General features: G+C 38.6%; 1 protein-coding gene across 2 annotated transcripts in view; it reads left to right on the top strand.

Annotated features, from left to right (window-relative positions):
• Positions 1 to 18036, top strand: part of LOC306755324 (adenylate cyclase type 6-like) — a 38893-nt gene extending 20857 nt beyond the window's left edge. Inside the window, exons 4-24 of one of the 2 annotated variants that reach the window (XM_079239677.1) lie at positions 1875 to 2024; positions 2370 to 2491; positions 4826 to 4937; positions 5236 to 5363; positions 5529 to 5687; positions 5787 to 5928; positions 6098 to 6226; positions 9539 to 9567; positions 9820 to 9967; positions 10053 to 10150; positions 10284 to 10371; positions 10517 to 10633; positions 11882 to 12031; positions 12206 to 12381; positions 12574 to 12606; positions 12697 to 12726; positions 12820 to 12952; positions 13317 to 13580; positions 13767 to 13971; positions 14157 to 14281; positions 16313 to 18036. In XM_079239677.1, coding sequence (XP_079095803.1) covers positions 1875 to 2024; positions 2370 to 2491; positions 4826 to 4937; positions 5236 to 5363; positions 5529 to 5687; positions 5787 to 5928; positions 6098 to 6226; positions 9539 to 9567; positions 9820 to 9967; positions 10053 to 10150; positions 10284 to 10371; positions 10517 to 10633; positions 11882 to 12031; positions 12206 to 12381; positions 12574 to 12606; positions 12697 to 12726; positions 12820 to 12952; positions 13317 to 13580; positions 13767 to 13971; positions 14157 to 14281; positions 16313 to 16441 — 2667 coding nt within the window. In that variant the 3' untranslated portion in view covers positions 16442 to 18036. Of the gene's footprint in view, positions 1 to 1874; positions 2025 to 2369; positions 2492 to 4825; positions 4938 to 5235; positions 5364 to 5528; positions 5688 to 5786; positions 5929 to 6097; positions 6227 to 9538; positions 9568 to 9819; positions 9968 to 10052; positions 10151 to 10283; positions 10372 to 10516; positions 10634 to 11881; positions 12032 to 12205; positions 12382 to 12573; positions 12607 to 12696; positions 12727 to 12819; positions 12953 to 13316; positions 13581 to 13766; positions 13972 to 14156; positions 14282 to 16312 lie in introns of those variants that run through there. The other variant, XR_013771294.1, reaches the window with a different exon arrangement.
• Positions 18037 to 19446: the final 1410 nt, after the last annotated feature.

A 19446-nucleotide genomic window follows, 5' to 3' on the forward strand; every position in this document is an offset into this window, starting at 1 on the left:
CTTTAATCACCAGCTTATTAAATATGTCATGCCTTTTGATAGTTTTGATGTGAATCCCTGAAGAGCCTATCAGCTCTGTTCTTTAATCTCAGGTCAAAGATTTCAGAAAAAACATTCCTCTCATTCACTCCTAAAATTGTGGTCAAGGGAACTTGCTTGTATGTGTTTCCCTTAGAGATGAAAATGAGGATTTATTTTTCTTGCCCTCTTGCTAGTTCTGGAATAACTGAGTGTCTCTACCTGCTTCTGTAATTCCAAGGACTGATATATACCCAGTACATCCAAAGTATTTCTCCATCTGCCCCTGTGAGCCATCAGTGAGTTTATTTTTGCTTCCTGATGTGCTCCTAATCTAGTTAGTCTTTTTATTTAGGTAGAATGGCCAACTAAAATTGATTGTCGCTTAATAATCCTCAGCGTGAAATTTGCCTCCCTCTGTCCTGTGGCGATAGTGTTCTGTTTCAAGCACAGGTTGTTAGATTATCTTGTTGTGACAACAAAGGCTGAGTTCTCGTGTATACAGTGTAAACCTCGTATCAGGACAGTGTGAGGAAAGCTGGCATCATGACTGAAGCGGTGTTTTTATCTGCTAAATTAAGAAAATGTGTGGATGCTAATGTAATAGTTCAAAACTGTAGTTTTTATCTATATTTTGAGAAGGCAATGACACATCCCTGAAAATATGCAACATACGTATGTGTCCCAATTATCTTTCTCTATCTCTAGTTCTTCATCTCTCTTCCGTCATTCTCTTGATGAACACAAATTGCAAGCATGTCCACAAGCACACACTGGTTTGGCAACATACCAGCCCTTGCTCAGACCTACTGGTAGTGGTGATGGGGTGTTTTCACCTCCTCACATTCAGTTATGATGTCGCTGCTAACCCACAATGAAATACAGCCTCTGTATGTGTCCTGTGCATGTCTTTTTCCCTTTATTGATGATATGATCTCTAGAGGAAACACTCCGGCCTCTGGTCAGGGGTCAAGTGACTTTCCCAGGCTGGAGTATGTTTCTGAACATGAAGAAGAAGTGTGTGTGTGTGTGTGTGTGTGTGTGTGTGTGTGTGTGTGTGTGTGTGTGTGTGTGTGTGTGTGTGTGTGTGTGTGTGTGTGTGCGCATGCCCCTTGCATTTCTGAGCAGAGGGGAAGTCCACAGCTCAAGGCGCACTTTCTGATGTTCAGTCTTGGCTGTGGACTAGTGAGGAGAGAAATTACTAACAGACTTGGCTTACCACATGGGTCCAAAAACACACAGGCACACATAGAAAGTGACTTCAGCAGCACAGATGAATGCCTTCAAGGTCAATGACCTCACAAAGCTAACTGTGCTCCGTAGCTAAACATAATTTACTCAAGGCACAGATAATGTTGTACAGACTGTGTACTGCATTTTCAGAGCTTATGGCACTAGTTAGTCACATAGAAGTTATTTTAATGGCTGTTTGTGTCTTTGTCTTAGGATGCACATTGAAGAGTTCAAACCATGCAAGTGGGTGTCCAACAAATGACGTGGGTCTTGGGATTTTTATTTTAAATTGGAATGGGTTGTACACTGCATTAGCCCTCTTACTGAACCATCTGGGCATCTTATCTGCCATTTAAAACGCAAAGTGAAGAAAACTTTTTCCTGCAGAGTAACCATGACACCATGTTAACCATCTGTGACCAGATCACATCTAATGGCTCCTCAGACGTTTGAGGAATTTTTCGCCTTGCAGTCACTCCTATGACACAGAATGTTATCAATTTCACTAAATGACCTCACCCAGGTCAGACAGAGTGTACTGTCTTCTTCTGAGACATGTTCATATCTTTTTTTTTTCTTTTTTTTTTTTTTTAACTCACTGTTAAAAATGCTTGTCTTTTTAGATCAGTGCCAATGTGCTGATCTTCCTGTGCACTAACATGATCGGGATCTGTACCCACTACCCTGCTGAGGTTTCCCAGAGGCAAGCCTTCCAGGAGACCAGGGGATATATTCAGGCCAGACTTCACCTGCAGAGGGAAAACCAGCAGCAGGTATACAAATACACATGTAGACACCTGCATATTTAAGCTAAATAAGACAAGGAATGAGCTGTGTTATAGTTCTGTCAGAAGAAATGTCACATATGCAAACAAGCAGCAGATGGATGTCTCCATTCCCACTCAAATTTGTTTTTCTCAAATTTTCGAGGTCAACAATTCTGGAGTGTAACAAGTGTCTCCAGTCGTCTTTATTTGACTAGCACATTCCCACGCAAATGCCAGCGAGGGAGAGTGACTCACTGAGCATTCTAACGGGGGAAAAGAATTAAAATGAATGGACTCTCTCTTTCCGTCTACCTTTTTTAATTCCTCTCTCTATCTTTATCTCTCTCTTAGGAGCGTTTACTGCTGTCAGTGCTGCCAAGGCACGTTGCCATGGAGATGAAGGCTGATATCAATGCCAAGAAGGAAGATATGATGTTTCACAAGATCTACATCCAAAAGCACGACAACGTTAGGTAAACTTACAGAGAGCCACGCACGCATGCTTCCACACAAGCTGAGCGGTTACAACTGGCATCAGTGGCTTTGACCTCAATCCAGTGACTGATGTTTCGGTTACAGTGTGACTTCAACAGCTATTTCCCTGACAGTATGTATTATGCATGTTGTTGTTTATTTGCACTGACAGCTCTGGCTGCAGTAATGATATTGACTGAAGCACACTGCTGCGCCTTCTGAAGCAAATTATAGCAAACAGACTTCAAGTTTGCTTGCTCCTTGTCTCAGCCCATGTCACTGGATTTCACTACAGTGTGAATAACTAAGCTGTAAAAGGACATCGAAACTCTTCATCCATTGTGATGGAGGTGCTGGCAGGGCAAAATGAAATGAGGTTCCTACAGAGATCTTCTGTCACAGATGACCTGCATTAGAAGAGGTCATGTACTTAGTGGAAGAATTTGTTGCAGCATCACTGCCTTGGCAAGGTGTAAACTTACAGGACCAATTCATTATCAGTATGTAACCTGATAGTTTATCCTGCTGTCTTTGTTTCAAAAACTGTCATTTTGTAAAAGCACTAACATTAAAGAACTAAGAAATCTAATTAGTGACTTATGTTTTATGGTTTCTAAAGGTGTGTTTGCATCCGTAAAGGTGGAGTATGTAAGATTTTCAATATTTTCAAAATAAATTAACTAATAAAATAACTACAACCATAATAAGAAAGTTTTTTGAACATGTAGGTTCCAGTCTGTCCATATTTGATGCGTTATTAAATTACAAGTTTAATTAATGACAAATGACAAAAAGCACTTTTTTTTTTTATTGGTAGGCAAACATTCAAGAAGAGTCTTTGTCATTAATTAAACTTGTAATTTAATTACACACCAAATATGGACAGAATGAAACCTACATTTTTTTTTTTATAAAAAAAACTATCTAATTATGATTGTAGTTATTTTTTTAGTTAATTTATTTTGAAAATATTGAAAATCTTACATACTCCACCCTTAATGTTTACCAAAGAGCCTAGAATTAAAATTACTGGATGGTCAGTGAGCAATTGTTATATTTCTTCACATTTTGTGCATCTTATTTGTACACCTTTTATGTTTCTAGGTCCAAGATTCAAGGGTAAGAAGTTATGTGAAATTGTAAGCTGTATTACGAGCAGTTTTATGTTTCTTTTTACAGGATTTGTTATGTAATTCTTAACCACTGAAGCTTTATAGGAAAATCACAGTTAATCAAGTTTTCATCCCTCCCTGCAAGTTGGGGTGTGCAGTGTATACATAGGGTGTATATTGTGACACAGGACATCAGTTTTCTGAGTAAATTACAAAATTCCACTTCTAAATTCCTAAATTATGTGCATTATCTAATTATGTGTACAAGTCAAATAGTTGTCCTGCGACAAGGAAGGCATTTGCCTCCATCTGAAAAGTATTCATATCTGTATTGGATGAGTTGATGAGGAGAAAATGAGAAAGTCAGTATGAGAAAAAACAAGTACAAAATAAAGGGAGAGAGAAACATAACAATTATCAATGTGAAGAAATGGGCATCAAATACAGAAAAAATCTCAAAATAAAAGTAGATTATAGATGTTGACAAAGAGCAATTTGAACTTGTGGGTTAATGAAAAAACATGCAATTAATGAGCTTACTTTTGCTGCTTCTCATTTCATTCAAATTCAACTTGAAGATCTGTTCAGATGTTAAAATATGTTTTGATTTATTAAATAAATAAAATAAAATAAAATAAAAATAGTAATTTTAAAAAAACATGCTAAAATCTTCAACAACTACATCTATGAGTGCTCAATTTAGAATTTGGTTTATTCTACCTTAAGGGGATAAACTAATGCATTACAGCTCAAAGCTTTAGTAATAGTGGGAGACACAGATGTACTTTGGACTTCTGTAATTAAGGTCCAGATCACCTGCCCTCTCTCAGTGGTGGTCCTGACAGGATCCACAGCACCATCTGCCAGATTAAACTGGAACTTTTTGTCTAAGATGCTGTTTATGCTTGCTTTTCATTACTATCAAAAGTTAGCAATGAAAGGCATGCAGACAGGGGGACGGGGGCTGGTGTTCTCAGAGGGCTGGATGTAATGACCTACATCGGCCAAGATGATGAGAGCCAGAGCTGAAAAAATGTCTGCGACTCCCCACTGCTCACATGGCAGCCTGACAGTGAGAGGAGAGGGAGGTCCTACACCATGCTAACTCCCTTAATACATTATTGAGTGATCTTGTTCTCTGACTCCCTCTGCCTTTCTTTTTTCCTTTTTGCCTTTTTCGGCTTGTCTTTGCCCTTTCTCCTACCCTCATCTGTCCTGCAGCATCCTGTTTGCTGACATCGAAGGTTTCACCAGCCTGGCGTCTCAGTGCACGGCCCAGGAGCTGGTCATGACGTTGAACGAGCTGTTTGCCCGCTTTGACAAGCTGGCCTCAGTGAGACACCTGTGGCATATGCCGCTACCTCTTTTATAGCAGAATTCTATACAATTATCTCTTATATAATTGCACAGTTTGCAGTCACACTGTATGCATGACAAAACCCAGCATGATGGTCTCTTTGTGGTGTGTGTCTGTGTGTGTAGGTTATATTGTGGAGCACACCAATTAGACTATGCACAGACTGATGAGTCATCTAAATTATGCATCTGCTTGACCTGAGCAAGCTGTGTATTAGCTGTAATTAAAGGTCTAATATTGCAGGTGATTTGTGCTGTGTGTCCCTGCTGTACAGGAGAACCACTGCCTGCGTATCAAAATCCTCGGGGACTGTTACTACTGTGTTTCAGGGCTACCTGAGCCCCGAGCTGATCATGCCCACTGCTGTGTAGAGATGGGAGTAGACATGATCGAAGCCATCTCGTAAGTAAACTTCACACTAATTAGTCAAAACACAAAGAATAACAGCATTTCACTGAAGGTTTAGTATGAATTCCTTGCATTATGCACAGAGTTCTGAAGGAATTCTAACGCTAAATGGTGATTTTTCTGACAACTGTGTGTATTTTTATGCATGTATTTCTGCAGGCTGGTGAGAGAAGTGACAGGTGTTAATGTGAACATGCGGGTGGGCATTCACAGTGGGCGCGTTCACTGTGGGGTCCTGGGCCTGCGCAAGTGGCAATTTGACGTCTGGTCCAACGATGTTACACTTGCCAACCAAATGGAAGCGGGAGGAAAAGCAGGGTAAGTCCCTTACATTCCACCTGCTACTCCACTGAGGTATGGTCCCGTAGACATAGCAACCTTTTTTTTTTTTTTTTTTTTTTTTTTACATGTTTTTAGGCGTATCCACATCACCAAAGCGACGTTGCAGTATCTGAATGGGGACTACGAGGTGGAGCCAGGCTTTGGAGGAGAAAGGAATGCTTATCTGAAGGAGAACAACATTGAAACGTTCTTGGTGCTTGGCTGCAGCCAGAAAAGGGTTTGTGCATGGTCAAACACACAGACATGCTCCTGATTATCTGCATAAACCCTTCAAAGTGTCACACCAGTGCCATATTTCACACAAACAGTATAATGGTTTGTCACCTGGCTTAGAGGGCCTTATTTGATAAAGCGTGTACCCCGGTGGGTTTTTTTTTCTCCTCCAGAAAGAAGAGAAAGCCATGATAGCCAAGATGCAGCGGGCACGTGCGAATTCTGCAGAGGGACTTATGCCACGTTGGGTGTCAGAGAGAACTTTTTCCAGAAGCAAGGAGTCCAAAGTCTACAAGAAAATGGTGAGACTGTGGAATACCTTCCTTATTCTTACCAAGCATCTTGTCCACTCGCTAAAATCAAATCTCATTGTTGTTTTCGCTTGGGTGAAAGGAACCATAGAGTGTAAGAAATCTATTTTACAGTCTATGAAAGTTACACTAGTGGAGTTGACCTAAGAGGCATCTGCTAGAGATGAACAGTTTAATTATTAATGCATTAATTCATGCATTAATGCATTAAAACTAAAGCATAAAAATGTGAAATAACATCACACAGATATGTTGAGCCTCCTGTTTGTCCATATTAGGGCTCAGCTATTATGCTATAAATGCATGGAGGCATTGCTGCTTGAAAGTGTTAGCATCACCCTGTATGTTATACATGAAACAGGTACAGTAGGTTTTCAATGGAACTTTTTTTTCATCATATACATATATTTCAGACTAACTTCTCCCTCATCTTCCCAAATCACTGCTTCTATGTTATAGCTACTGTTGGCTCTCATGTTACAAAGAATCAAAAACTACACTGTGGATGTAAACTCCATGATGTTACCGATTAAAGCAGTTGATTTCAAGCTTTGATATGACCACAGTCTTCATTAGTTGGATGAGAAGTGACCATATTTTTATAATGTTGTGATATTTAAAACTTGACATGACAAGTCATTTAGCTGACGAGACTGAAATTACTTGTGGATCAAAAAATATTTATACTCAGTATTTTATGAGAAAAATGTACTGTTCTTTTTCAAGGAAATCTGTTGTATCCAGAAAGACATTGAGGCAAGGCTGTAGAGCCTTAGTGGTCACATCTGATTGCACACATCATCACATTTTCAGTATCATTTTCATAATCTGTTCAGAGAACATGTAGCATGTCTTTCAATATTGAACAGGGTCCCTCACTAAAAAAACAGATGTTAGCACGTTAAGATGATGGTGAGCACTGGAAACACTCCAGCATTTCCATCTTATCATCATCCTTGTATGTATAGTGGGTTTTTTTTGTTGTTTTTTTGTTGTTTTTTTTGTCTTGTCCAGCATTTAAGCAAGCAGACTGATGTTCTGGATGCTGTGTTCTGCTGAGCAAATTTATTTTGCCAAGGGGAACTTTTATAGATGCAATGATCCCCTTGTATTTCTTGATTCTTATTTTATTTTTCTATTTGCTTTGGATAATAGTTTGTATTACAGAGTTTATGCTGCTGGACCTGACTGGAAAGGACAGGAAAGGGGCAGAAAGAGAACAGAAAAGAGAACATAAAAAACAAAAAGAGATCAATGCATACACGTATATGCACATACATACTCACCTACATATATATGTATATACACTCGCACATACAGTATATATATATATATACATATATACATACATACATACATATATATAGATATACATGCATACATACATATATACACACATATATACATATATATACATACATATACACATACATACAGACATATACATACATACATACATATGTACACACACATACCCACCCACACACATAAATATATACACCCACATAAGCCAACTCTAGATTCATGGTCCCTGTGGAGAACAAAACCATTGACAATCAGGAGGACCAGAAACTAGCAAGTTAAATCAAAAAGACAGATTAATGTATAGTGTTTTTATCATACCAAAAATATTTTGTGTTGTCATTTTTGGTTTACAATTTAATAGAATGAACCCCTAATATCCTTACATACTTCTTTATTGTGTTTTTTTTTTTTTGCCTCTGCAAATGCTACTTATATTTTAGAGTTATGTTTCCACTTGGAAGCAGTTATTAGACATATGTAGCTTAGCTGTGGGCTAGTGTTGGTTGTGTTGGCACTGTAGCTTTGCTCCTCTTTGGAATACAGAGTATGAGATCTGCTTATTTGATAGTCGGAAACTTAAGTGTTACATAATCAATACTGTGCAGTTGCTGCTACTGTTGGTTTTGCTTTTAACTTTTGCCTTAAAATCAGTTGTTGTTGGCCCTTGTTAAGCCTTTCTAACTTGCACTAAATTTCATCAAGTCAAAAGTATTTGAGTTCCAAGACCTATATATTGTTAGGCATTTGGAAGACTGCACACTTGTCTACTTGTGTTGAAAACAGGCATCTGGGAGCAACACAGGCTTTTAATACCTAACCTCAACTGATGGTGACAACCAAAGAACCCCTTTAAAAAGTTCCCAAGTATTCAGTGTCCAATTAAGCAAATGCAAGGATGAAAGCTTTTCCAGTTCCTATTAACAGTTTTATAGAGTGGGGGAAGCTAAGGCAGGACACTGGGAACATAGGATCTTGGCAAAGAAATGCCCTTAAAAGAATACACATGTAGATTTGAAATCTAAGGACCCTGTGTGAAAAGCACATGTATTACTTACAAAAATGTAGAGATAGCCAGTTTGTTGAATGTCAGAATAAACCTAAAATGTACTAAAACCTTTATAGGTGGACTTAATAAGGCTTTCTCTAAAAATTGCAATGCAACTATACAACTGTTCAGTGTTGAAGTACTCAACATGCTGTTATGTGACAAGATGACCACCACCCCCTTGTCTTGCTTTTGCTTTTAACTGAAAGCACTTTGTGCCACACCACATTTTTTATTAAAGGAAAAGCGATTTATACATGAGGATTGATTGATTGATTGATTGATTGATTGATTGATTGATTGATTGAACTTTTTACATTTTCTGAATATTCAGCTGATAAGTTGTGTATCACTAACTTTTCAATCGTGGCATACATGTACATGCCAAAACTTTCTGCCATAGTCTTGGAGTTCTCCTAATTTTCCTGCAATTTAAAGCATGTTCGGTGAAGATGAATAGAAGTCATAAATATTCACAGAACTTTCATTGCAAGATGAAAAGAGGCTATGGGAATTTAAAAAGTATTGATCTTTTTCCATCAAGCCCACAGAAGATAAAAAAAGACCCCTGGGAATTCCTAGTTCACCATATACAACCCCAAGTTAACTCGATGGGACTGCAGCTGCAGCTGTTTTTTCACTTTCTCCCTCTATGTGCTTAAAGTCTAATTTCCTTTTCTTCCTACATTCTTCTCCTTTTTCTCCTCATCTGTCCTCTCAGTCTCAGAGGGTTTGAGCCCTAGGGGCAAAGAGGGTGTAATTTGAAGCCTCCAAGCATTAATTAAAACATCAGTCTGGCTCACAGGGATTAACTGTGCAGATGTCTGAGTCTCTGTCTATATTTCACTGGTACTGTAACTACTTTATAACTTCTCCCTTTACTTTTTTTTTTTCCTGTCGTGCTCTCTACACTTTTTGCTCCTGTTTAAACTTTAGTTTTTTGTGTTTCACAGGGCATCGATGCTGCATCCAGCAAAGAAAAGTGAGTGTTTTTGTTCTGTTTTTTGTTATTGAGGCAGCTTTTGTTATTAGAAGTTGACTGGCAGATTGTTACTGCAGTACTTTCACTTGAGAGCACACTGTTGGTTTAATTCAATGAAATCCAACACAGCAATAATACCACATTAGCTCTGAGTCTTCCTGCCTGTCACAACACAGGTCTGTCCTCTCACATGCACATTCACACAGATACAAACACACTCTATAGAGTGACCTTTTCTGCCATGTACCCCAGTCGCTGTGTTCAGGAAACTCTGAACCCCGAGGATGAGGTGGATGAGTTTCTTGGACGGGCCATCGATGCACGCAGCATTGACCAGTTGAGGAAAGATCACGTCAAGAAGTTTCTACTCACATTTCAGAGAGCAGATCTGGAGAAAAAGGTTTGCATTAAGAGATTATATGAAACTTGCCACAATAAAATGTATCTGTGTTGCAAATGAATTCTTCTTCATGCTTCATTCTCAGTACTCCAAAAAGATTGATGATCGTTTTGGTGGATACGTGGCCTGCACACTACTTGTCTTCTGCTTCATCTGCTTTATTCAGATTATTATTTTCCCACAGTAAGTCCTCTCTTTGTCAAGTAGCCTTTCTGAGTTCTACTAAATTACGGACAGGAAATGTGGCCTTGATTAGTTTATGAGGAGTTAATGAGAGCTGTACATCCTAATGAGCTGGCTTTCTTCTCTTCCACAGAACAACACTTATGCTTGGGCTTTACATCAGCATCTTCATCATCCTTGCTAACATCCTCTTCATCTGTGCCATCTATTCCTGCATTAAAGTAGGAAACAAAGCCATTCACTATCTATATGGTCCTTCTTCTAGATATCTATCGATAAGAATACTTATCATACGTCCTCAGCTTGCATCACTTGTGATATTAACTCTCTTATCTGTTTTTTTTTTCTGTGCCGTTTCTATTAAAGCTTTTTCCAGCTGCCTTGCAGACGCTTACCAAGAAAATAGTCCAGTCTCGAACAAACAGCACACTGGTGGGCGTCTTCACCATCCTTCTCCTCTTCATCTCTTCTTTTGCTAACATGGTAGGCGCTTGAGGTCTTCATTTAGTGGCTTTTGAATCATCAAGCTGTTCTTTTGTTGTGAACATGTTGTTTCCAGATGTCCCTCAACATGGGCGTCTGAAAGGATTTGGAATTCCTCGTTCATCTGTTCCTCCATCAATCTGTCATGCAGTTTCTCACAGATGTCGCTTAGCCAATTTTTGAGTCATTTGAAAAAAGCAATACCCCATCCATGCTTTAAGATGACACCATCTTGCCTTGGGGGGGCGCTATAATTAAAGGCAAAGCTGCATTCAATCATAATCTGTGGCTGTGACAGATGGCGTTGTAAAAATGCATCTATTTTTAAACATCATACATATTCCATGTTTATCAACATTATATAAACCAATTTAAGTTTGTGTTTGCATATGTGTGGAATTAGATCTGCATAAAACTAATACAGCTATTTATTTAATAGCAATGCCATGCTAGATTTTTAGAAAATTCCAAAGAAAGACAGAACAAGAAATAATAATATTAACCATCATAAGAAGAAGAAGAAGCACAAAACAAAGCACTTAAGTTTTATCCCTGTGTGTTGTGTTTTTTGGGGGGGGTCATGGAAAAGGAGTCCAATGATATCTGTTTAAAAACATGGAACAAAAATTAATTGACATAAAAAGGCAACCAGGTTAACAGATCAGCAAAATATTCACAGGTTCTAACACGTGCTGCCAATTCAAGGTTACTAAAATCAAAAACTTGCCGCATTCTTATGTGTATCAACACAAAATGTTTCATTTTATTGTAAATGCTACCAACTAAAATTACATACGGTGACACACTTATTGCAATGTTGCATATGCTTTGGAGATGAAAAGAACAAAAAAGCCAAGGAAAGGTTATGCATATGAATTATCTGTACTGAAACTCACCTCCAAGCATCATCAGCATGAAGTGCCACTTTACCCATTCTGTAGCTAAAATATTTTACTTTCTGCATATCCTTTACTGACAGTATTTGAGATATTATTCCTGACTGTAAAACCGTGTGTCAGTTAAGGTGTTTTGGTTTAGTCATGAGCCGCGAACTGGGTTTTACATATTAATGCATTTCCAAGATTGGTGAGGATTTTTTCTAAATATAGAGCTTTCTACCTAGCAGATTTATTTGTCACAGTTCCTTTATTATCCCATAGTTATGACAGCTTTGAGAAGTAATGTATCTTCAATATGTTTGTCTCCAGATTGCACTCCTAAACAATAGACTATTTATGTTATTGACAGTTTACCTGCAGCAGAGAGGAACTGCAGGACTGTGTGGCCAAGGAGCAGAACACTTCAGTGACTCTCTGCCTGCTTCACAACCTGACCCACACTGCAATGGACGGTTTGACTCTGTGCTCCAATCAGACCATGCCCTGCCATTTTCCTGAGGTTGGTCCTGTAAAATTTTAGCTTTTGTGTGTGTGTGTGTGTGTGTGTGTGTGTAAGAGTGTTAGTGAATGTTGACAGAACATTAATGTTATTCTTCAGTATGCTTCATGAAAAATGAGTTTGAATATTCACCTCAAACCTTCCTTGTCTCTTATTGCCTCCCCTCTGCTGCAGTATTTCAGCTACAGTGTGCTGCTGACCCTGCTAGCCTGCTCAGTGTTCCTCCACATCAGCAGCATAGGGAAGTTGGCGCTGATGCTGCTCATTCAGCTCACTTTCATCCTGCTGGTGGAGTGGCCTCAGGTGGCCCTGTTTGACAACGCAGACCTGCTGGTTATTGCTAACGCACTGTAAGTCCCTCACAAAGACACATACAAGTATATTGACACTCACTCTTTCCTAATTTTCAACAAAATAGTCAAGCTTATGTATTACAAGATTATGGTTTAGTGTGGATTTGGCCTAGTTTTACAGATAAGGTTAAGATTGTAGAAGACCTACTTTCTCATGTTCTTTTTATAAAAAGTTTTTTTTTTCCTCAGGCAATTATCCCCCGTTAATGATTCCCTACCACAGTAAGTTGTGTTTGTGTGCTTTTGTTCTAGCAAATTGAAATGGCTTAACGTTGTCCTTTAGGTGTGATTTTCTCTTGCCTTTTGTTCCAGACTTAGTTTCAATGAAACTGCTGAAGAGTGGTGAGTTGTTGTTTATCTTCTTATTTATCTTTGGTCAAATACATTTTTTCTTCAAAGCCGTTCTCTCAGTCGCACTCCTCTTTCTCTCCTCAGCCTGGAAACTATGACCAAGGTATCTCTAAAGGTCATCACACCTGTCGTCCTCATGGTTTTTGTCCTGGCTCTTTACTTGCATGGCCAGCAGGTGGAGTCCACTGCACGCCTTGACTTTCTCTGGAAGCTGCAGGTGAATGGAGTTTCATTTGTAAACCAGAAACAATTCAAATAATTACTTTTTTAACTCATCAGAAGTTCTTTTTCACGATGGATATTAGTTATTTCATGAATTACAAGGTTATCCATGAATGACCATGACTATTCTACGAACACATAAGCTATTCCTTTGTGTCAGTAAATAAACATGGCATCATACATAAAAATGAGGAAGGTGAAGAGGAATTCAGCCATCATAAATTTCATTATTTGCACCTGTGCTCCTGTCACATGTCAGCATGACTGAAACGCCCATAGCAACAGCAGTGAGTACCTCAGGAATCCAGTCACCTGGCAAAGTGACTGAGCAGCCTCATCTCTCTTTCTGTACCTCTAAGGCCACAGAGGAGAAGGAGGAGATGGAGGAGCTGCAGGCGTATAACCGCCGCCTGCTGCACAACATACTGCCCAAGGACGTGGCTGCCCATTTTCTTGCCCGGGAGCGCCGAAATGATGAGTTGTACTACCAGTCATGCGAGTGCGTCGCTGTCATGTTCGCCTCCATCAGCAACTTTTCAGAGTTTTATGTGGAACTGGAAGCAAACAATGAGGGGGTCGAGTGTCTCAGGCTGCTTAATGAGATCATTGCTGACTTTGATGAGGTAAATTTCATGCCGCTAAAATAATTTTGAAGAACATTGATTGGGTAAAGTGATGGGGAAATATTTGTTTTATGCCGTTATGATCAATATTTTCTTGGCTGTGTGTTGTGCTTGCATACTGTTGACCTATAGCTGAAATGCTGCTTTTTTTTCTCTAATTTCTTCTACCTGATTATTTGTCTACAGATCATCAGTGAGGAGAGGTTCCGCCAGCTGGAGAAAATTAAAACCATTGGCTCCACTTACATGGCAGCCTCTGGCCTTAACGTCTCCACGTACGATAGAGAAGGCCGCTCGCACATCCTGGCCTTGGCAGACTATGCCATGAGGCTTAGAGAGCAGATGAAATACATCAATGAGCACTCTTTCAACAACTTCCAGATGAAGATAGGTAAGCCTGGAGGGCAGAGGAAATTGATCTTGAAACATTATCTGATAAATCTTCCTTGGAAAGGTCTTGCTCGGACAGTCAAAAAAGCAGTCAAATAATCTCTATTTTTATAACACAGCATTAAAATTACCTTCAAATGATGTTACTAATACAGTGCCTCACAGCTACCTGTAATCCATTCCCAGGGTTGAACATGGGGCCTGTTGTAGCAGGCGTGATTGGAGCCAGAAAACCCCAGTATGATATTTGGGGGAACACAGTCAATGTGGCCAGCCGAATGGACAGCACAGGAGTGCCAGACTATATCCAGGTATTAAAAATACACATGATGAGGCATGATTAACATAGCTCAGAAAGTTGATAAATGTTTTTTAATAAAGCTGGTTATCAGCTCGGTAATTGAGCACAGGGTTTTCCCATTTTGATCAGTCCGTGTTTACATAAACAGGTTTGTGTTTGCAGCGTCTGACCAATAGCAGTCATAGAGCAAATACTGCAGAGCAGCTACTGTACCGTGGAGGAGTAGTCAGTTATTCTTCATAAATATGATGAATTTAAACAAATTATCCAGGCCTAAAGCAACTCTGTTGCTGCAGCAAAAACCAGGAAGGAATCCTGGCAGTTCATAGCTGACTGTTGATGTGTAAGTTTATCAGACTATACAGTATGAATTAATTGGACAATATAAATAGACACTAGTCTAATCACTTTGTTAAAGCTCAGGTATTTTGGGCAGGGCTTTTTCATTTTATATTGTTAATTTCAACTCCCTAGCACTAACTCTAAACCTAAACCTAAGATCAAGAAAAAAAAAAAATTTCAGAGCTGTGAGTGACAAGGCTTTAATTCTTCATCAACAGGATGCATCTGTTCCTAAAAACTCTTTCTCTCATAAACACTCCTCTCACGCTCCATAAACCAACGCCGACAGAATGAGCAGGCAATTTTCCAAGAGTTCTGATTGGTCAGGAGATGGTGCTCTTACACTCTGATCTGTAATCCAGAACATAACCTGCTTCATAGCAGGTTAGCTGTTCAGCATATGTTACCATGGTGATTAGATAAAAAGAGAAACAGCTTCGTAGTACAGAAAACCCTGCTGGGTTAAACCTGAAGTTACCGGGATAAGAAAAAGTCCAGCTTCATCGTACAGGCCTCTGGTCTGCTTGAAGTAACCTCTGCACAGTTTGAAATTTTGTATCAAAAGAAGCATTTTGTTTTTAATAATTTGGAACAAATCCTGCCAACTCTGAATACTAGAGCCTTTTTTTCCCAGCAGTCACTTTAAATATTTTATTAGTTTATTTATATGCAAATCATTATAAAAGCAATGCCCACACCTGTATGTAATCACAAACAAAAAGCATATTAAGTTGTTCTAATTCTTGATGAAACAATCACAGCATATACTTCTGCTTGGGATAGATTGTGTTTCAGAAATATCAGGGACTACCAGCCATGCTCTTCAGTACCAGAATTGTTGTTTTAATGTCACTTTGGGTATGAGGCAAAAACATGAAAGTAAAAAAAGTTCAATTCCCTGCAGAGGTCATGCAACTGCCATAACACAACCACTTTCGTGTGGAAAATCAATGCATGGTAATCAAAAAAGCAAAAAGTAATTCACAAACAAGTAACAGATGTTGGTGTTTTTCTCAAAATGTGTTAGTAATACATCCTGTCTGACCACTGACAGATTAGCAAGCATAGTGCTGCCACCTGTAGTGCAGTATATGTTACTGCAAACCTAAAATATCAGCTGTGATCCAAGCAACTAAGCATTAGTTTCAGTTCTGCTCAATGCATAGCTTTTGTTATGGCAATGAAATGGGAAGGATAAATAAGAAAAGTACTTCTTGTGTTTTTTGTTAACAGTTTTGATTACATAAAACACAGAAATTGTGGGAAAATAATGTTATCTAGAATAAAAGAAAGCTGACCATCATAGCTTCTCAGTAAACCTGTTCAGAGATATTTTTAAAACTTTATCTTAAAACTGTGTTTCTTGCTGTGAAATAGTTTGAAACTGGAGGCAGACTGAAAACAAAAAGCAAATCCTTACATTTGAGAAATATGGCATTTGATTTAAAAAAAATGTGGTTAACATGACAAACTAAAATATTATTAACTAAACTACCTGATTTAAGTCCTTATATATAAGCGTATTTAAATATATATTGTATTCTTGATAAACACAAAGAATTTCCTTTGTTTGTATTTCACATCTATCAAATTGCTTTAGGGAGATTATTCGGTGGTAATCTGGGGATGACATGGTTTTCTCTCTGGAAAGGTTGAATGTCTCATTTCCTGAGTGTTAAATGTCCGTGTCTTCTCCAAGGTGACCACAGACTTATACCATGTGCTGGCCAATAACGGATACCAGCTGGACTGTCGAGGAGTCGTCAAGGTGAAGGGAAAAGGAGAGATGACCACTTACTTCCTCACCAGCGGCCCCCCGGGTAGTTAACGACAGACGGGCTGACCACAGAGCGACTCCCACTGCGGCAGAGACTGCAGAGAGACTGAGTGATAAGCTCGGTGATGAGCACCAAAGCACGGTGCGCAGGACTGGAGACAGAACATGGCCAACAGAGACAAGTCTGTCACTTATGTCACTTTCTTGCACACATGTAGGGTGGTGTCCGTGTCTGAAGATATTTTTTTTGTTTGTTTTTCAAGCTGCCCGACAGATAATGAAGCCCAGTTGCCTTAGAATGGAAGTGGGGATGCTTGTATGTAAAAAGCAATAGTATAAGTATTTCATCTGAAGTCATTATTTATTTTTGTGAAAAATAAAACAATATTTCGTAAAAGAAAATATGCAAGGACAAAATGAAGGAGAATAACCAAAGAACAAATGTTTGATATGAAACATAAATTAATAAGTCTGCTGAAAAATAAAATAACCTCATATATATTATTCCTCTTTTAAGAGCAAAGGCCACGGCAACTTCTCTGTTGTTGACAGAGATTAACTCTTATTTCATTGGGGACTTATTGATAAAGGAGAACGCACATCTACGCACAGATCTATGGACATACGCAGACAAGAGACATAATAACCTTGGCTCGGACTTCTGCGTGTTTTATCAGGGCTTTTTTTTTTGCTCCTTCCAGCCTGTAATTACCCACACTCTGGACAGAAGACTGTTTGTGGTTCAGTCAGATGTTTGGCTGAACACTCACTCCATGCAATGTAGTTTTTGGTTCAAGCCACAAAACAGGAAGTACAAAGTGGAGGAACGGTTTCATTAATACCACACAACTAAAGACAGATTGTTAAACTGCTATGAAACATTTTATACAAGTGTGTGAGTTCTGTATATGTGGGTGTGTGGGTGTGAGTAGCCGAGCACTGATCAGCAAAGGGGGCATACTGTAATTTTTCACTGTGAGATTTTTATGATACCGTATGACAATGCTTTCTTGCCAAACTGGTTGCTATGAGGCATGTTTTATATTAGTTATCAAAGTTGTGTGTTCATTCCTATTTTTCTGAAAACAAAGGATTATTTGAAGAGGACTGCATCTATTATTCCCTTTACTGGACTGTTATTCTGACTGACTTCATTCCAAATGGAAAAAGTTATGGGGTTATTTTGGACTGTGGTACAATATGTGAAGGAAAAGCTGTTTCCAGACGGCTTCAGTATTTAGTTCATTTAGAAATTCTATGTCTTGTATTGATTTTTTGCGGTACGAGTAATCACATACTTCATGGACCAATAATCACAACATTACAAAGCAGTATTGGCTCCTAATTTGCATTAGAATAAAATGAATGTATGAAACAATGAAGATTTCAGACTGCAGAAGAAAACTGGTATTAAAGAAGAAGCTCAGTCATTGAATTGAAGGTATGACAGTGTGGACCACATCTTATCTAAAAGAATATTTTATATTTAAACAAGCTTTACACTTGGTAATTTTACGCTCACGATTCTTCTTCTGAGCACCAAAATGCTGCCTGAACAGGCTAAAAAATATATCTCATGACTTGGACTTGTCCATCTCTGTCCTCACAGAGGAAAAGTTGAGTGAATACTGTTGCATCTTTTAAAACGTGTCAAGTTCAATAATTGCATTAGTGCAATGATCAATTTGGTTAGACTCTCCAATGATAACAAAATCAATAAATAAATTTTTGCATTACTGTATTTATTTGGTTTTCTTGATGCTCCCGTCCAGCTGTTTCTGAAAAAAAAAATCCAAAATAAAATAATGTGCAGTTTATTTGTTGTTTTACAAAAAACTTTAAAGTGCTGTAGCCGCTGTATTTGTGAACTTTCATTTAGCTCTCATGTCAATCAGCAACCTGCAATCAAGATTGCACTGTGTGACAGTAACCTGAGCGATACACCCATCTCCTTTTCTGAATAACACAGTCTACAGTTTCAAGAGGGTGATACAGGAGAGAGTATTTAATTGCTTGCACATTAATAATGAATTTCTGTTGAGCTTATTGCAATGTTCACTTACAGCACTCTATGCTGAACATTAATTAAGTGACATAAATTCCCCCTAATCCCTGATGAAAAAAGCACTAATGTTACTATAATAGATACATGATACAGTAACATGTTGTATTGAACTGCTCTGTCGGACTGTATCAGATGTCTGGGATCGTCTGAGGTGGAATCTGAGTCACTTTGATGTTTCTTTGCAGTATCTTAGCTTTAACAACAGACAAGTGGTCGTTTAAAGGAAAACCCTGAACTTTTGACCCCTATAATGAACGGATCCAGTGACTTTGTCATATTGTGGGGGCAGATATGTACAGGCTTTGTTTAGATTCTCTCTTTTTCTTGGAGGAAAGGGTCTCCATCAGTTAACACTAAGCTGATCTCAGTGATCATCTTTATACTACAATGAACAATCACTATCTTTATGTGGTCTCTTACTGGAAGGCAGGACATATTTTGTTTTTCATGAGACATCACCTAGGATGACCATGAAATCTTGATCATATGCAGTGACCTTCACAGTCCGGGGATATTAGTACAACTGGCACTAAAGGAGTAAGGATTGATGGGTGGTTTGGTAGAATAATGTCCCATCTCTCCTGTAGAGAGATGGGACATCTCTCTACAGGAGAGATGATTCTTCCAATTCCATGAATTGGAAGAATCATTGCATGGGTGCAGTAATGCTTTCAGGAGGCACAAGGCCCAGCACCACACTGAGATTCACATCAGTGTTATGTCATAGAGTGCATACAGCAAAAAAAAAAAAAAAAAGATTAATTAAAAATGATTAAAAGTTCTGCTTAAAGAAAAGTACATGAATACTGGTAGCAAACAGTAAAAACTGGTCTGGAATGACTGACTGATCTATTGTCATATATGACAACACAGGAAATTTATTTAGCATTAGTAACTGAGGGTTTAGGTTTGAACAATAGTAGTTATAGTTTTACAAACAAGGACACCAGAAGAAATGAAAGGGATATTCTGTGATTAATAAGAGAGGGGA

Source organism: Telmatherina bonti (genome assembly GCF_933228915.1).
Source record: "Telmatherina bonti genome assembly, chromosome: 4".
Classification (NCBI taxonomy): domain Eukaryota; kingdom Metazoa; phylum Chordata; class Actinopteri; order Atheriniformes; family Telmatherinidae; genus Telmatherina; species Telmatherina bonti.